The 19,242-nt window shown below is 47.0% G+C and overlaps 1 protein-coding gene and 1 pseudogene across 1 annotated transcript in view; one reads left to right on the forward strand and one right to left on the reverse strand.

Annotated features, from left to right (window-relative positions):
• Window positions 1-244: 244 nt before the first annotated feature.
• Window positions 245-10,264, reverse strand: LOC116878508 (annotated as a pseudogene).
• The window catches only part of MLXIP (MLX interacting protein), a 57,055-nt gene continuing 45,239 nt past the window's right edge, over window positions 7,427-19,242 (forward strand). The window contains exon 1 of the mRNA XM_032876356.1: window positions 7,427-7,922. Within this exon, the coding sequence (XP_032732247.1) occupies window positions 7,510-7,922 (413 nt within the window). The 5' untranslated portion in view covers window positions 7,427-7,509. The remainder of the gene's footprint in view (window positions 7,923-19,242) is intronic.

A 19,242-nucleotide genomic window follows, 5' to 3' on the forward strand; every position in this document is an offset into this window, starting at 1 on the left:
TATTTCTTTGAGGGAGCAAGAGAGTCAGAGAGAGCATGAGTGGAGGGGAGGGGCAGAGAGAGAAGCAGATACCCCACTGAGCAGAGAGACCAATATGGGGCTCGATCTCAGGACTCTGGGATCATGACCCACGCCAAAGGCAAACACTTAACTGACTGAGCCACCCAGGCTCTCCCCGCACCAAAATTATAAGTTTTAAACAGGCAATGGCTGGTTATGCTTCAGCAAACCTGGTTAGATTAATTCATTCTTTAAGAGTTTCTTTATTAACTCCAGAAAATCCAACCATCTTTTGTCCTTTCGAAAAAAACAAAACTGGAAAGTTGGCATGCATTTGACTCCACATTCTAAAGCAACATCCTGACAGTCATTCCTATCTGCTTCAAGGAACATCATGTTGGAATATTTTTGAGAGAAGGAATGAAGAAAGGCTTGATCATTTTGCCAGGTCCACTACATGTGAATGAGAAGTCAACAGCAACAAGTTTATCTCTTGCACTGTTCAAGGCGTCCTGAAAAGCATACTTGCTCTCAATCTGCTTCATCATTTTGGTGGTTGGGGTCTGACAAACAATTGTAAAAACCAGTGAAAGGGGATCCAAAACATCAGACAGAGCTTAGGAAATAGTATATTTGACACAGGATCAATGAAGGAAATTTCCAGGATGATAAAGCTTTTGAGGTCCCAGGACAATAACTATGCAGTAAGCCTAGACAAAATTGATCCATATTGTTAGTACAAAGGACTTTAGTGGGAAAAATTGAGGCTGATAAGATCTGACAGGGTTGACTCTGTCAAAATTGTATTGAGATATATTTAACAAAACTATTGGATGGTATGGGGAGACTTAAACCATTGGTTCTAAGAAAGCTAAACAAATGGGGGAAAAGTAAGGCAATTGTTAACTCCAGGAAAAACAAAAATTTGAACAATTTTTTATTCAAAGAAATAAGGAAAAGAAATTATAGTGCATAATAATTTTGTGGCCGGGGCGCATGGGTGGCTCAGTCGGTTAAGCGTTTAACTCTTCGTTTTGGCTCAGATCATGATCCCAGGGTCACAAGATCAAGCCCCAAGTAGGGCTCTGCACTGGGTGTAGAGCCTGCTTAAGATTCTCTGTCTCGGGGCGCCTGGGTGGCTCAGTGGGTTAAAGCCTCTGCTTTTGGCTCAGGTCACGATCCCAGGGTCCTGGGATCAAGCCCCGAATCGGGCTCTAGCCCCGAATCGGGCTCTCTGGAGAGCCTGCTTCCTCCTCTCTCTCTCTCTGCCTGCCTCTCTTGCCTACTTGTAATCTCTGTTTGTCAAATAAATAAATAAAATCTTAAAAAAAAAAAAGATTCTCTGTCTCCATCTCCCTTTGCCCCTCTCCCCCTACTTGCACGTACATGTGCACATTTGCCCTCTCCCTCCCTCTTAAAAATAAAATAAAATAACAAAATAAAATAGAATAAAATAAATAAAATGATTTTGTGGCCAAAATTATAAAAACATTGAATATGAATTTAACAAAATAACAATTTAACTATATTAGTAAAAAGGGGGAGGAAAGAGGTGTATAACAAAATAAAGTAAAATCATTCTTTTTTTAATACTTTAATTACATTAGTTAATTAAATTAGTTAAATTAGTTAATTAATTAATTGAGACAGATTGAGAGCATGTGTGCAACCATGAGTGAGAGGGAAGAGGAGAGACAGGGAGAAACAGATTCTCCTCTGAACGGGCAGCCCAACTCCAAGGCTCAATCCCAGGACCCTGGGGTCACAACCTGAGCTGAAGGCAGTTGCTTAACTGACTGAGCCACCCAGGTGTTTCAAAGTCAAATCATTCTAACATAATAAGTCAATAGATGAAGTCTGAAGTTGGTGATTTTAGAATATATATATGTGTGTGTGTATATATATATAGCAAGAGAGGCTTTTAAAAAAAATTAGGGGGCGACTGGGTGGCTCAGTGGGTTAAAGCCTCTGCCTTCCACTCAGGTCATGATCTCAGGGTACTGGGATCGAACCCTCCCCCACCCCCCACCCCCCACACCCTTCACACCCCCCCAACCCCCCCACCCCCGCATCAGGCTCTCTGCTCAGAGGGAAGCCTGCTTCCCCCTCTCTCTGTCTGCCTCTCTGCCTACTTGTGATCTCTCTCTCTGTCAAATAAATAAATTAAATATTTTTTTAAAAATGAAAAAAAATTAAAAAAATTTGGAGATAAATACTTGAAGATAAATACTTGAAGATAAATACTTGAGATAAAGAATTGAAAAGGATTACCTCTGGGAGGAGGTGGGTAGCACTGTCAGTTAATAAGGGGCATGTCATGGGTGTGGGGGTCAGATAGGGGACTGCTATTTTAATTATAAGCCTTCTAACATGATTTGTTCTTAAAAGTTCTATTTTTTTTTACACCTTATTTTTATAAAAGTCTTTTAAAGTCATAATTTTAAAATTCTAAGTTTAAGTTCTATTTTTTGCTCTACTCTGTTTCTTGCATACTCTATTTACTTGAATTTAATTTCTGTTGCTGAAGAACAGCCTCCAGTAATTCTTTCAAATATCCTGTGGACGAAAAACCATTCATTTAACCTCTTATACTCCAAGACTTACTAAAGTAAAACTGCATACAGTAAAATTCACTCTTGTCAGGCATACATTTCTATGACTTTTGAGAAACTTACACAGTCACATAAGCACCACCATAAACAAGAGAGAGTATTTCAACACCAAAAATAGTTTTCTTGTTCCTTTTTGCAGTTAGTTTCCTCCCCACAAGCTCCTGGCAACCACTGATCTGGTTTTTCTGTCCCTATCATTTTGCCTTTTACAGATGTCATATAAATAAACGGAATCAAACAGTATTTGGCCTTCTAAGTCTGAATTCTTTCACCTAGCATAATGCTTCTGAGAGCCACCCATGGTGTCGCGTTAATGGAAACCAAAAATATAATTGATCATTACTCATCAGTGCCATGCACTACATAGTTCCAGTCATACGCTGGGATTGTGCCTCCTGGCTCCTTCGTGTTTGGGTGAGGCCATGTGATTCATTCCAGGCAATGAGTCGTGTGATTATGTACGTATCACTCCCAGGTTGGACCATTGAACTGTTCATGTGAGACCCACCTAGTTTTCTCTTCCTTTCTGCCACGGCAGCGATGGGCAACATTTTGGACGGTGGCTGCTCTGATAGTCCGAGCCTTTGAGTGACTGCAACCAGCAGAGAGATGTGTGATGGACGCGTAGCCAATAGATAGGTAGCTAGAGCCAAAAAACACACCGTGGTGGTTTTCAGTCATTGAGATTTGGGTGTGGTTTGTTATCACACCACAATCAGCCCATACTGATCCATAGAGAAGGCCTGTGCATTAAGCACTGGAACTTTTTCTTTTATTGGGGCTGTAATCATTTCCTCTATTCTTCCCTCTCTCTCTCTCACTCTCTTCTTTCTTTCTGGAACTATTAGGCAGGTGCTGGAGCTTTTGAATATATCCTCCATGTCATGTACCTTCTCTTTGTCCTTTTAGAATTTCTAGGAGAAATTCTGTTTTAATTTTTTAGTTTACTACTGTGCTGTCCAGCCATATTCATTTTGCTATCAACTCAGCTCTTCAAAATCATATATTTATTTATTTTCCAAGATCTCTATTTGCTTCCTTTTTTTTTTTAAGATTTTATTTATTTATTTGACAGAGAGATCACAAGTAGGTGGAGAGGCAGGTAGAGAGAGAGGGGGAAGCAGGCTCCCTGCTGAGCAGAGAGCCCAATGCGGTACTCAGTCCCAGGATCCTGAGATCATGACCTGAGCTGAAGGCAGAGGCTTAGCCCGCCGATCCACCCAGGGACCCTCTATTTGCTTTTTTTAACAAATGAGCTAAAATGAGTTTTTTGCTTGATGGGCACAGAATCTTCCACATTTTTTTCTAGGGCTATTAATTATTTCTAAAGTCTTCTGTTTGTCCTGTTGACTTCCCCCTTACTTGTCAGTTCTCAGCTAGCTTTCTTCCAGAGTGCTGGCTTTCCTTAAGTGCTTGCTGACTGACTTTTGCTGGTCTGTAATACTCTGTATTGGGGAATTCCTATTTGCATGATTGTTGATTTGATTATAACGGCATGCTTCTGATTTTTCGAGAAGAGATGGCTGTCCTTATGAGGTTCTGTATTCTTGTGGTTTGCTGGGTCTAGGAGCTCCCTTGTCCTTCATGGGAGTTGTCAGCTCCCCTGGAGAACTGCCCTGCCTGTCCCTCTGTGCACGTGGCTGTTGCTGCTCATTACTCTGCAGGAAGGAAGGTGGGGGCCTCTCAGGCTAGATTCTCTGCAATCATTTCCCCATATCCTGGTTAACTGCCCCCAAGGCCTTCTCCCTCTAGCCATTGATTGCTTGTTATGCCCTCCAGATCTCACTCTTGTAATTCACTGCTTCCTGCCTTTTAAACTGTGTTTTCCTCCAGTCTTTTTTTTTTTTCCTCTCTAATATAGTCTTTAAGTGATGGTGTGGATTAAACAAAGCAGGTCTGTGCACCACATATGGCCCATGGGTTGCCAGTTTGCAACATCAGCCTTTAGAGAAGCTCTGTCCTCCTAGGGAATTGATGTTTGCTTTTTTAAATTAAAAAAAATAATAAAGTATACATCCTCCCACAAGGATGTCTTTTGTGCTAAGAGACCAAAGAGAAATAAAGACTATACTGAAAAAAAAAAAGGTATACAAGTAAGAAAGATTTCTTTTGGAAATTAGAAAATACAGATAAGCATAAAGAAGAAAATAAGAATCACTCTACCCAGAGATAACCGGTGTGAACATTATGGTGCATTTTCTGACACACACACAGAAATATATGCTTTGTTAGTATTTGTTTGAAATTGATATCAAACTACTGATAACTTTTTAAAAGTTGGTTTTCCACCCAACATCATATCATGGGCATTTTTCCATGTCAGTAGTATTTGCTTCATTTAATATGTCGTGTTTCCGGGGCGCCTGGGTGGCTCAGCCAGTTGCCATTCTTGATTTCAGCTCAGGTCGTGATGTCAGGGTTGTGAGATCAAGTCTTCTTTCGGAGCTCTGTGCTTAGCAGGGTGTCTGCTTGAGATTCTCTCTCTCCTTCTCTCTCTGCGCCCCGCCCCCCAAATGTAGCATTTTATTCCATTTGGGGCCACAGTATATTCAATGAATTCCCTCTTGTCAGACATTATGTACTTTTTTTTTTTTTAAGATTTTATTTATTTGTTTGACAGAGATCACAAGTAGGCAGAGAGCCAGGCAGGCGGCGGGGGGTGGGGGGCGCGGAAGAAGGCTCCCCGCTGAGCAGAGAGCCCGATGTGGGCTCGATCCCAGGACCCTGAGATCATGACCCGAGCCAAAGGCAGAGGCTTAACCCACTGAGCCACCCAGGTGCCCCCATTATATTGTTTCTAATTTCCACTCTTGATAAGTGATGCTACAATCTTAGGATCAAATTCTAAAGTGGGATTGTCATCAAATGCAGCTGGGCATTTAAGAGTTTCCCAAGGAGTTGGGGCACGTGGGTGGCTCAGTTGATTAAGTGGATGTCTTTGGCTCAGGTCACGATCTCAGGCTCCTGGGATGGAGCCCTGCATCTCGCTCCCTGCTCAGCAGAGAGCCTGCTTCTCCCTCTCCCTCTGCCTGCCACTCTGCCTACTTGTGCTCTCTGTCAAATAAATAAATAAACAAATAAATAAATAAATCTTTAAAAAAAGAGTTTCTCAAGGAGAAAAGCCTTCAGATGAAGGATGGCAAGTCAAATGGTGGCCTTTTAGACATCTGCAACCAGCGTTGGGGGCGCTGCTTTGGGCAAGGGGTAAGACCTCAAACTTCCACTTGAAGCAGCCAGTCCCTTTGGCCTATCCCTTCTTGGAGACATCTGGGGAAGGAGGGTGTGTGGCCACTAAGAGCCCTTTTTTCACTTTCACTCTGAGCACTCTGCCCTTCTGGAGGCCCTTGTCAGGAGGAGGCCGGGGCAGGGTGCTCAGCGTCCACCCAAATCTGGAAGTGAAACTGGTTTCAAAGCAGAGCACAGAAGCTGAGGAGGACTTTAAACGGATTAGTGGGGCCTCTTGGCCAAGTGCCTCTTTCGGCCTATTGATGCCCTGTCATCCCCTATCTTCCCAACACAGCCCCCAACCCCAGGCTGGCTTCGAGTCCCCGAAACCTTGACAGCTTTCTCGAAGTGTTGACTATTAGGTTGAACCATATGAAATTGCTGTTTCTGTAGGTCCAAAATGGTTGAGTATTGGCAATTTCTAGGTACCTCTGGTCTGGTTGGTTCCATTGCTTCGGTCTGTAGAACAACTTTTTTTTTTTTTTTTAAGATTTTATTTATTTATTTGACAGATAGAGATCACAAGTAGGCAGAGAGGCAGGCAGACAGAGAGAGAGAGGAGGAAGCAGGCTCCCTGCTGAGCAGAGAGCCTGATATGGGGCTCGATCCCTTGACCCTGGAATCATGACTCCAGTCGAAGGCAGAGGCTTTAACCCACTGAACCACCCAGGCGCCCTGTGTAACAATTCTTTAGCATTCATTCCAAGCGAGGCACTTTATCATCATTTTTAACTGTCGCAACTTTCTGAGACATAGAATTGCTCCGTTAGGAAGGGAAGTAAACTATGGCTCAGAATTTCCCCTTTCAGAATTGCCTGGGGGCTGGTTCACCCACCAAATTTAAGATTTGAACAGTCTGAAAAGACAGTAGCTGGGGTTAAAGGAGCTGGAGGCTCTACCGCGTACTAATTGCGATGCCCCTCGCAGAGTGCCTTAACTCGGCAGAGCCAGTTTCCACCCCTGTGGATATGACGTCTCAGTGAGAAGCGTTCTTGATCCTGTTTCCGCGTTAGAAAAATCCCTTTGATATTCAGAGACTCAGTCTTCTCATCAATAAGATGGAGATCATAACCACTGTGCTCAGAAACACCGGGGACCAGCTGCGAGGACACAGTTCCAGGCCCAGCCAGAGAAAGCGGAGTCTGAGAGGGGGAAGGAGCCCCACCTCCACCCACCACGTGGAGCGCCCGCCCCGCCCGCAGCGCGATTCCGGGGAGAGCGGGGAGGGGCGGGCCCGGCACCGCTTGGCCAACGCCTCTCCAAGGCCGCGACACTTGCGAGCCGCACCACCTGGCCACCGCGGCCCGTAGCATCCCCCGCACCCGCGAGCGGAGGGGGCGGCGAGGGGCAGCGAGGGGCGGGGCCTCCAGGCGTGGCCTCCGGCGACCTTCCTCCCCGCCCCACCCCCGCGCTTTTTTTGTCCGCCTAGATACGGAAAGCCTCCCCTGCACCTTTAAGAGGCCGACGCGGGCAGCCGATTGGCCGAAACGCGCCGGTGACGTCACACCGGGGCCGGCGCCGAGGCGGCCCCGTCGGCGCGCGCCCTCCCCCTCCCGCCCCGCGGCGCGCTCGCGGACAGTCCGCGCGCGGGCCGTGTCGGGCCGGCGCCCAGTCAGCTTCGCTCGCCAGCGTCGCCCGGAGCCCCGGGGGATGCCCCCAGACGGCACCCCCTATGGCCGCCGACGTCTTCATGTGCTCCCCGCGGCGGCCCCGCAGTCGGGGCCGCCCGGTGCTGCTCAAGCCTCAGGTGCCTGAGGACGACGACGACTCGGACACCGATGAACCGTCCCCGCCGCCCGCCTGCGCTTCGGCCACCCCGGCCCGGGCCCACGCGAGCGCCGCGCCGCCGCCTCCGAGGGCTGGGCCGGGCCGCGAGGAGCCTCCGCGCCGCCAGCAGATCATCCACAGCGGCCACTTCATGGTGTCGTCGCCACACCGCGAGCACCCGCCCAAGAAGGGCTACGATTTCGACACGGTCAACAAGCAGACGTGCCAGACCTATAGCTTCGGCAAGACCAGCTCCTGCCACCTGTCCATCGACGCTTCGCTCACCAAACTCTTCGAGTGCATGACCCTGGCCTACAGGTAGGGACCTGGCGACCCCGGGCCGGCCCCACCTCTCGAGAGGAGCTTTCTACTTTGACAAAACCGGCGCCGAGGGCTCGAGCGCCTGAGGACCCCGGGGCTGCACGTGTTCCCATTGGTTCTTGCCCCTTTGGGTCTGGGATCCTACGTGGAAGCCAGAGGGGTCCTTGTCCTGGCCTCTTCCCGTGCTAGCAGTGCTTGGGTTCTTCCGGTTCTCGTTCTCCATCCAGGCCCTCCCTTCCAAGGTCCCGAGGCCGCCGATTTGGGGCACGAAAAGGGTGTAAATACAGGCAGCCCCTTGTGTTACTCGACTCTCCACCCCTTCCCCCAAACGCTTTGTGTGTTTCCAGCAATATCGGATAGTAGGTAAGAGCACCTGTCCAGGGCAGGCTTCAGTGCTGGTTCCAGTAGTTAATGGCTGTGTCCAATCTCAGAGCCTGTTTCCTCCTTTATGAAGGGGGGGATGACAGTAGTATCAGCCTCCATTGGCTATTTTGGGGAATGGAACGAGAGAGGTAGTGCTTATTTCGGTGCCTGACACATGGTTAGATGCTCCTTAAATGTTGGCTACTTTTCTGATTGTCCCAGCAGAGGGAGGCTGGGTCTTCTCACATCAACGTTATTGGGAGACCCTCTCCCACCTTCGTGGCCACCCTGGGTGCCTCCTAGGTAGACTTTCAGAGCCACAGCTGTTGGAGGTGCAGTCTGCCCCCGCTGACAAGTTGGAAGATTCTCTGGTCAGCCGTGAAACACTATATGGAGATGGCATTGTTGAGGGCAGGCTCCCCAGACACCACTCTGACACGTGGATCCAGCTCTGGGCAGAAATCCTTTTTTTTTTTTCCCCCTGTAAGTCACAGATATGCCTGGCCCTCATGAGTTAAGTGTCTTTCCGCCCTCTCCTCCTTCCGTGTGCATGTTAGGTATTTGTGCCAGGTGACTTCTGCCTCAGCAACAGAACTTCTCTGGGCTAGCTGCAGTGCAGAGCAGTCCAGTCCTGCATGAAGCTCTCGATAGGATCTCTGCTGAGTGGGGGTTATTGCATTGGTAACTGGACTGGCTCTGGCTGTCTCAGGTCTGCAGGCGGCACAGGGAACGTTTCCTAGGAGACTCCAGAAACAGCATAAAGAAAAGTAGGTACGTTCCCCCCATTCCCCGCCCTCTTTTTTTTTTTTTTTTTTTTTTGGAGAGCCTTTAAACCCTGATACGTCCCAAGTTAAAAACATTACACATTCACCTGAAGTTAAAACATGGCTCAGGATAGCATTCTCCCTCTCTGGAATAAATGATTAGTCAACTTGTTCCTTTGTTATGTTCCTGAAACAACCCTCCCACCCCCACCCCATTTCCTCCCTTGAAGGTTTCCCTGGTGGTTTGTTTGCCACATGGCTGCAGTGGATTACCCAGAGCTCTCTTCCCATCCCCCTTGCGTGGCACATTGGTTAGGCTCTGCTCTGTTTCTCTGGTCTTGCCAGTTTGAGCTGGCACTGAGCCTGTGAAGATGTTCTCTCTCTCTTTTAATGGTATTGAGATTGCAGCCTTTTGCCCTGTTTTAGCTCTGCTTACTCAGTCTTGAATTTTGAGCGCTTCATTGGAATCAAACCCACCTAGATTGTAGCATATGCCGCAAGAGCTTTTTCCAACAAAACTATAGGTGAAAGACAGGAATGTGTTTTATTAAGAGGACTGAATCCTTTTCTTTCTTTTAATATAAACTTCTTCATGTACTGGGAGAGAAAGATGATTAAGGCGCAGGAGGCATGAGTAGAAAGCTCTTACCTGAGCTCTGCTAAAGGAAAAATAAGCCAGTCTTCCCTTTGCCCTTTTAGGTTTGGATAACCTAAAGGCTTATTATTAAATAACACCAAAGAATTTTAGTAATGGCATTTTTTCCCCCACTTCTTTCAAAAATATCTTGGCAACTGGCCATTGCTCAATTAAGTTTCTTGGTTGCAAAACGCACCCTTACCTTGCTCTTCAAGACCTCCAGCCCCACTGGCTCTTTTGCTTTGCTGTAGTTCCTTGTGCACAAGTCCTGCCACTCTGCAGGTCTCCAGTGGGTATCTGCCTAGTAATTGCTCATGAAGACGCTCTTTGTCTCTCTGTGTGAGGCTGATCTGAATGTCCCTGAATTTAGTTGGCAGTGTGGAGCTGTGGTACAGATTGACAGAGGAATGACTCAAAACCAGTTGTCTGGGCTGTCGCCTCTGGCACGGAAAGCAGCAGGAGAACAGAAGTGAGTTTCTGACCTCAGCTGTCCTATCATGACCACTAGCTGGCTCTCCCTGAGAAGGAGGGTTGAGGTGGGGGCAGGGAGGGAAGCAGATTTGATCTTGGTGGTCTGACTTCCTTTTCTGTGGGGTTTGAGCCTTCACTGCTGTTTTCCAGGTTTTCTCTTTCTCCTTGGGCCTAGAGGAAGGCCATCAGGGCCTCCTCTTCTGCGTGACTGTTTCTGGCCTAGGCTCTTTCTAACCTCAGCTTCCTGTCTCTTGGTTCTAGCTGCCTAACTCTCCCTGGTACACTCTGTGCCTTTTTTTTTTTTTTTTTTTTTTTTGGTTTGGTTTCCTGTTGAACTGCTGTCTCCCAGCTGTTTCCAGATGAGGTTCAACAGCTCTTTGGGAGAGGAACTAAGTGCAAGGGAAGTTGTGGCTATTTTTTCCCTAGTCCTGTGAAGTGGTCCAGGGATTCTGAGTATGATCTGTTCTTGAACAGCAAAGTCTTGAACTCCTAAAGGGTCTTTGGCAAGACAGACTTTGGATGAGGGAATAGGGTGTTTGAGAAATGGAGACTATGTGTGTGAGCGCACCCAGTGGCCCGCCTGGGTGACAGTGCCAGGGGGATTCCAGCTCCATATCAGCATCCACGTCCTTCCTGCTCTGGGACGCTAAGTAGCCCCACAACAGAACTTCTTGATTTGGACCTACAATGTGTGCTCAGTTACTGGGACGTTCTGGAGGGGAAAAAGTTGCCTTTCTCCAAGGCGACGTTAGGTGATAGAGGATGGGGGAAGAGCCCAGGGTTTACCTTTTCAAAGCCTTCCTGTCTGCCCCTGTAAAACGGGGAGAATAAAACTGCCCTGCCCGGCAGGGTGGATGTGAGGATTAACTGATAGAATGTCGTGAATGAGCCTAATACCTGGCAGGCAGGAGGGACTCACAGGCAGAGTCCAGTTTTCTGTCCTGACCCCGCTGATGTTTAGGAGGACCAAGAGTCCTCATGTATAAGCTGAAGGAAGTAACGGGTCTGACTGGGGTCCTTTAGTGTGGCTTTCAAATGCCTGCTTGACAAATACTAAATAGATGCATTCTTGCTTTGCCCATGCTTCCCAAGCTCCACAATGGAGCTGTGTACTCTAGAACACAGCTCATGGTTCTTGCCCTCTTAGCATTTTAAGAAATGTCACACAGGTAACTCACCCACACAGATTCTGATCGCATCTAATAGATAGTTTTTTTGTGGTTGGTTTTGGTTTCATTTCTCCATCTTTTTATGTAGTTCCTAATAAGAACCTAATAAGAATCCTAGGTATGAATGTCTCTGGAGGGCAAGAGATGGTCTTTCTATGTATTTAGGGATAAGCAGTTCTTTCTGGACAGTGGGTTTCGGCTGAAATGGATATCTGAGGAGACCTTTTAATTCGTACCTGTAAGATAGCGTTGGGATACGGATTTGCAAAATCTACTCCTATACACGTATGCTCTGTATAGTAACCTGTGCTCCTGTCCCATGGTGGGAGTCTCTTGCCACACTCAAGGAATTGCCAGGATTAAAGGTTTGGAACACGGTATCCTCCAAATTTTAGGTTACCAGTAGAGGTACTTTCTAATGTTAGGCATGGTAACTGTTTGTAAATGGGAACCGTGCACACAAATGACTAAATTTACTCTTCTGCGGCATGCCAAGGATAAGCAGGTTTTCTTTCACTCTTTTCAGTATTTGATCATTATATAGTATGCACTGAGGGGCATGCACTGAGGTGGGAATGAGGGCTACAGAGATGAGAAAGACCGTCTCTGTCCTTGAGGAGCTCTCGAACTAGGGAGTAGGGGACAGATAAACAGACGGTGGTAGAATAATTAGCAAGGGCTGTGATAAAAAATGTGAGCCAGCTCTTAGGGCCATACTGAGATTGAGTGTGTGTGTGTGTGTGTGTGAGTGAGTGTGTGTTTACGTAATTGCTATCAGTGTGGACAGTTTGCCCTGACATCAGGGTTTAATACTTACCTCCCCTTCCCCATGTTAACTGTCCACAATTATGGACCATATTCCCCAGCAGGAAGCCCCAGTGTTCCTTTTCTCTGTCTTCTTCCCTTGAGTAGACTGGAAGCAGATTTCCTTTTCACAGAGAGGCTGATTTGCTAATTGCCATCCTGATGGAAGGGCAGAAAAAGTTGATCATATTGGGAAGAGCCTGGGAAAAGAGGTTAGAGGAGAAGGTGGAGGGAGTTTATTTGCAAGGGTGGAAGAAGGGACTCACACTAACTGAGCTCTCCTGTGTCCTGGATTTTCTTGACGTGGTCTTTGTTTTTTTTTAAGATTTTTTTTTTTTTTTTTTGAGAGAGAGAGTGTGCTCAAGTGGTGGGGAGGGGCAGAGGCAGAAGCCCATTCCCCTCTGAGCAGTGAGCCTCAGGACAACGGCATGAGGCTCCAGCCCAGGGTCCTGGGATCATGACCTGAGCCGAAGGCAGACACTGAGCTAAGCCCCCCGGGCGCCCCTCTCTTTATGTGATCCTAAGCAACTCTCACAATAGCCTTCTCAGGTGGGTGGTGGTTGAGTCCTCATTTTTCATATTAAACAAATATCCCCCTCCCCAAATTTAGAAGGTAATTTGCCCTGTTGCTGAGGTGAAACAGCTTGTCCAAGGCAATGTCTGTGGAGCTGAAAAGTTGCCTCTCTCATCTGTTCCACAAAAGCCTGCGGCCCTGTTAGGAGGCGAGAGTGCCAGTCCCTCTAAAGCAAGGCACGGGGAAACCGAGATGGTTTTAGGCTGCTCGGAGCCCTTCCAGGTGCTCCCCTTCCCCACTGATGGACTCCCACCCATCCTTCCAGACTCAGCTCAAGCACTCTTGTCCTACTAAGACTTTGCAAAGGGCGCGTGTGCCACATTGCTCCGTAAATTCGTGACCCCGTGGATTCTGCCCGCTCTTGTTCTATAGACCTGACTTGGCACCATTCATGCTGTCTTCACCTTTGACTTTCCCACAGGGCCTGACAGTGTCTGGCACATACTAGGTGATTAAGAAATACTTGTGGCATTGAAAAGGGAAGCTCAGGGACCTGGAAGCCAACATCATAAACTTGCTCTTGGCAGTCTGGTTTATCTTCACCTGTGCAAAGATAAACACAAACTCTGCGGGGTGGTGCTTCAGAGGACATTGGCGTGCAGTGGGACAACAGGCTGAGTGCTTCTGTTGGCTGGTATTTGTATCGTGGCCCACATGGACTGTTGGAGCAGATTAATGACACCCCCTCTCCCCCAATAATCATGTGGTAATCCCCAGAACCTGTGACTATGAATCAAGGTTGCTAATCAGGTACCTTTAAAATGGAGAGATTAGGGTTGCCTGGGTGGCTCTGTACGTTAAATGTCTGCCTTCGACTCAGGTCATGATCTCAGGGTCCTGGGATCAAGTTCTGCATGAGGCTTCTTGCTCAGCAGGGAGTCTGCTTCTCCCTCTGCCTGCTTTTCCCTCTCTGCTTTTGTTCTCTCTCTGACAAATAAATAAATAAAGTCTTTAAAAAAACAAAATGAAGAGGTTATTTTGGATTAACTGGGTGGGCCCACTGTAATCACAAAGGTCCTTAAAAATAGGAGAGGAGGGGCGCCTAGGTGGCTCAGTGGGTTAAACCTCTGCCTTCGGCTCAGGTCGTGATCTCGGGGTCCTGGGATCAAGCCTCACATTGGGCTCTCTGCTCAGTGGGGAGCCTGCTTCTCCCTCTCTCTCTCTGTGCCTGCCTCTCTGCCTACTTGTGATCTCTCTCTGTCAAATAAATAAATAAATAATCTTAAAAAAAAAAAAATAAGAGAGGAAATCAGAGAGAAGCAGAGAGAGCAGCAGAAGCCCTGGCCTGATTACTTGCTGGCCCTGAAGACAGAGGCGGGGCTGTGTACTAAGGAATGTTGGTGCCTCCAAATGCTATAAAAGGCAGGAAAACATATTCTCCCCTAGTACTTTAGAGGGAACCCAGCCCTGCCGATACCTTGATTTTTAGCCCAGTGAGACCCATGTCAGACTTCTGATCCCCCGAACTATAAGATAAGAAATAGGTGGTGTTCTAGCGCTCATTTTGGGGTCATTTATTATAGCAGCCTTAGGAAACTAATACAGCCTGGTTTGAAATGTTCCTTGAGGTCATGTTTTTAAGTAACCCAGCTTCTATAAAGGCATTTTCAGCTCTTCAACTGCAGGAGAGCATAGCAGTCCACCCTGGAATTCTATCGAGTTATACAGGCTATAGTAGGCACCAGTGCAGGGGATCCAGTGATAGGAGGGCCCAGTAATATCAGGAAAAGCCTGTAAAATGGGTCTTACCCTTAGTCCCCAGTACAATCCGAGAACAGGGTATTATAGAGAGTAACTTTACTTATTTTTAAGAATTCATACGATGATGAAAAATTCAGCGTGAGCTCCCATTCTCTTGGATACAATATGTGCAGTTCAGACAGCAAATATCTTGGGTGATGTTTTCCATCTTTTGTTGAAATTCTGTTTATAGTTAGAAATCCAGGCCACAGGACTTGCATTTTATTTAGACAGATCTCTTGGGATCAGGATCATGGATCAGGGACCTTTTTGTGCTCACCTGGGTAATGGGGGCTGATTACCCCATAAGGATCAGGAAAGGTGCTGGGAATCTTGTGATGATTCCAGGATTCTTAGGACCGCCTGACTTCAGTGCAGGCTGGAGCCAAGTTCCAGGCGGCTCTGGGTCCTCGGCACAGGGAGCTTGTCCTTTCCTGTTTCACCCGCTGGAGTGACTCGGCTCTTCTCAGGCTCTGCTTTCCTTTGCAGTCTTGCGTAGCCCCCTGCCAGCTGGCTGGCTCACCTGCAGCCTGTTTCTTCTCCGCGTCTAAGCTTCTGCTTAGCGGAGCTTTGGCATCTGCCTGATTGGCGCTTGCCCGTGGCCTGTGTTTCAGATAGAGCCCTTGCTTAGAGCTTCCTGTTACCACCACTGCCCCTTGCCAGTCGCCTAACTAAGCCCCATGGCCTCTAATTAAACTGTTTGAGGGGGAGATTAGCTGTCCCCTCCCTCTCTGAGCAGAACCTCACCGGCCCCAGAGCACGAGTCTGGCTGTGGTCTTTGGGCTGGCTCCTCCTTCCTTCTAGAAGTTATTAATCATGCCTCTTTTGGGTGCTAGGCACAGCTCTAGCCTTGGTGATCCAGTAGTAGATGAGGAAAATCAGTCATCCTCCCTCATGAAGTTTGTATTCTAGTAAGGCAGATCGGTAAGCAAAGTGATGTATGTTGTTAGTGCCGTGGAAAACATAAAACAAGATGAAGGAAGGAGAGTGCTGCGGGGCTGGGGGAGGGTGGGCAGACACTCTGTCTCCCTGGTCAGAGGAGTCTTCTGAGGAGGTGACATTTTAGGTTGAGCTGAAACCTGAGTTGTGAGTAGGCACCAGCCATGGATAGGCCTCCCACGCAGTAGAAGAGCCGGAGGCGAAGGCCCAAGGTGGGATGAACTTGGCACACTGCGGGGCTAGAAGGGAGGCCAGCGTGGCTAGAATGTTGAGGGCAGGAAGAGTGGTAGGAGATAAGACTCAAGAGGCAAGGGGCCTTGATGGCCATGGGGGGACATTAGGGTCTTGTGCTCGCTGTCCTGGGGGATACGATTTGTTGAGTCTGCTCTGTGGAGAAAGGTTGATAGGCAAGAGTACCACTTGGGAGGCTGTGGAGCCGCTCTCAGACTGGCATGGTAGCCTTGGAGGTGAGGAGAACTGGATGGATTCAAGGAGGGTTTTGAACTTGCCAAGGGATTGGACATGGAGGATTAAAGAAAGGCCAGCATCGGCATGACTGGGAGGTTTTGGCTGAGGAAGGCCCAGTCGCCTGCGGTGGCAGGACACTGGTGTGCTGTGCACTGAACTTGTCTGCCGTGGGTGCCCTGTGGCCAGAGCTGTGGGAGGGGCAGCTTCCCGAAGAGGAGGCTTTGAGGGGCTGTCAATGTGGGTGGCCCTTGGGTTCGGCAAGGTGCTCACTACTGCTGAAGAAGTCCTCGCAGAGCCTTGGCCAGCCTCCAGTCCGTGCTGTTCCATCTTGTCTCCCAGACCTCCACTGCCTCTCGAGGGGGCAGCTGCAGATGGGAGGTTTTGGATGTTAGAGCTGGCATTCGGAAGGTAATGTTTTTTTCCTGCGAAGTATATGTTATCGTATATCCCAAGATATTTTTGCTCAGCTGGGTCTGGTTGTGGTAGAGGAACACTGCCCGATCTTAAATGCTCTAACGAAACTTCTCTGAATCTAGCATTTCAGAAAAATCGTCTGGAAGGAGGCAGTGTAAAAGGGGAGTTCTAGGAAGGCGTCCAAGATCTGGAAAAACAATTCCAGAAACAGGATTTCTTGCCCTTCGCTTTTGAGTCTCAGGAGTGAAGAAAAAGAATCTAACAGCGAGGAATAAAGCTAAGCAGTAAGAGCTCATAAGGAGACGGCAATGAGAACTGGAAACAGGTTCGGGTTTTGGGCGCAGTGAGCGAGAAACCGTGAGCATTTAGGTAGCGTAGCTTTGCTGTTGAGGAATAGTCTGGGGGTAGGAGGATCTGTTTGGAACGCTAGTTACAGTTCCTTCCCTCCGTGGCTTGTGGGCCTAGGAAGGAAGGTGGCCTCTTTTGGTTTGTCACCATGAGATAAACTCGGGCATCAAAACAAAAAAAGCTTCTTATATAAAAAGTAGGGGGATTAACTTAGTTTCTAGATATTTACCCAGTGACCGAGTTTCTGAAAGAACACCCTGAGGAACTTCGTCCTGTGCTCACATGGCAACCGGCCCGTGTGCCAGTGGCTACCTCGTCTCCTGATGGGCAGCGGGGACCTGCCCTGATAGCTTGATACTGAGCTTTTTAGAGGAAGGTAATTTATAAATCCCTTTTATTTATTAAAATGAAACACTTTGAAAAAAAAATAAACTGAAACACTTTGAAAGCTTCAAACAACATATGATTGTATTGGTTTGCTATTGTGAACAACTCTTTTCTAGTTGAGTAGCAAGCAGGGTCTTTTATTTATTTATTTACTTATTTTTTTTTAAATATTTTATTTATTTATTTGACAGACAGAGATCACAAGTAGGCAGAGAGGCAGGCAGAGAGAGAGGAGGAAGCAGGCTCCCCGCTGAGCAGAGAGCCCGATGCGGGGCTCGATCCCAGAACCCTGAGATCATGACCTGAGCCGAAGGCAGCGGCTTTAACCCACTGAGCCACCCAGGCGCCCTGCAAGCAGGGTCTTTTAAAATGCCTTCTTTGCTCTTTAAATTATCAAACAGGTCTTTCTCTGCCTTGAAGCAGGTCTCTTTTAGCCACTTGCACAGACAAGTTTTTGTTGTTTTTTAGCAACGTTACTGAAGTATAATTTATGTACAATAAAATTCACTCATCTTTTTTTTTTTTAAGATTTTTATTTTTGTTTATTTATTAGAAAAAGAGGAGAGAGAGAGTTCGAGGTGGGGGGAGGAACAAAGGGAGAGGGACAGGCAGGCTCTCTGCTAGGCAGGAATCATAAGGTTGAGATCTTGGCCTGAGCTGATATCAAGAGTCCCAACGCCTAGCTGGCTGAGCCACCCAGGTGCCCCAAAACACACTCATCTTAAGTATACCATTCATTGATTTGTTGTTGTGTTGTCATTATCCCAGTCCAGTTCTAGAACTGGATTCCATCACCCCACTGAAATCCTGCCCCTTGATGTTTAATCCCAGTTCCCACGTTAGCCCCAGATGCACTCTGATCTGCTTTCTGTGTCTCTAGATTTGCGTTTTCTGGACAGTTTCATATAAATGGAAACATTTACATCTGACTTTTGTCACTTAGCATCCTGTTTTCAAGGTTCATCCATGGTGTGTATTTTACTTACAATATATTTTATTCTTTGTGATTGCTGAATAGTATTCTTGGTTTTAACATACCACATTTATTTATCCATTCATGACAGACATGTTTTTGAAGGAAGCCTAGTACCTCCATCATTTGGGTCTTGATTTTCCATTCCCTATAATAAAATTCTCATGCAGATAGAGATGGGAACTTTCTTCTAAGGTGAGAATAGGAACTGGCAGTGCATGTGGTGGGAAGATACTTGGTTTGGATGCTAGTGGACAGTGGTGTCACTGGTTGGTAACATACCACAGCCCCTCTAAGTCACTGTGTCTCTAACTGGGGGAAAAAAAGGCCAGGGTTGGGGAAGAGCCGGTATGTGCAACATGATGAACCTCAGAAACACTGTGCTGAGTGAAATAAGCCTTACTCTGAAGAGTATATACGATTTCATTTATATGAGGTTCTAGAATAGGTGAAACTAAGGTGAAGAAAAATCACACCAGTACTTGCCTCTGAGGGAGGTTGGAGAGGGGACTGACTGCAAAGAGGCACAAGAGAACTTCCTAGGATGGTGGTAATCTTGGTAGGGGATCGTGTATATATTTGTCAGAACTCTTTGAATAAGAACAGTACGCTTAGAATTTGTACATTTTTTTTTCCTGTAAATCTAACCAAAAACAACAGGAATCATTGACAAATATGGAACCCTGGTTGATGTTATGCATGCTGGTCTGCTAAGAACAAAGTGTACAGATGTCTGTGTCTTACTCCAAAGTGCTTTAAGATAGTGGTGCTCGAGCCTTCTGGCCTCAGGACCCCTTCATGCTCTTAAATATTGAAAACCCCAAAGAGCTTTTGTTTGTGTGGATTATATCTGTTAATGTTTACCATATTAGAAATGAAAACTGAGAACATGTAAAAATATTTGGTAAGCATTAAAAAAAATAATAAACACATTTGGGTCAACCTAACGGTTAATGGTTTTATAGAAAATAACAGTTCTCAAGGGGTGCCTGGGTGGCTCAGTGGGTTAAAGCCTCTGCTTTTGGCTCAGGTCATGGCCCCAGGGTCCTGGGATCGAGCCCCACATCGGGCTCTATGCTCAGCAGGGAGCCTGCCCCGCCCTCTGCCTTTCTGCCAACTTGCGATCTCTGTCTGTCAAATAAATAAATAAGGTCTTTAAAAAAAAAAAAAGAAAAGAAAAGAACTGTTCTCTGAAAAAAACGAGCCCTTCTCTTTAATGTTTAGCTAATGTTTAGTTGGAAGACAGTTGGATGCTCATATCTATAT

Source organism: Lontra canadensis, unplaced genomic scaffold (assembly GCF_010015895.1).
Source record: "Lontra canadensis isolate GAN:19392208 unplaced genomic scaffold, GSC_riverotter_1.0 scaffold58, whole genome shotgun sequence".
In the NCBI taxonomy this organism is placed as follows: domain Eukaryota; kingdom Metazoa; phylum Chordata; class Mammalia; order Carnivora; family Mustelidae; genus Lontra; species Lontra canadensis.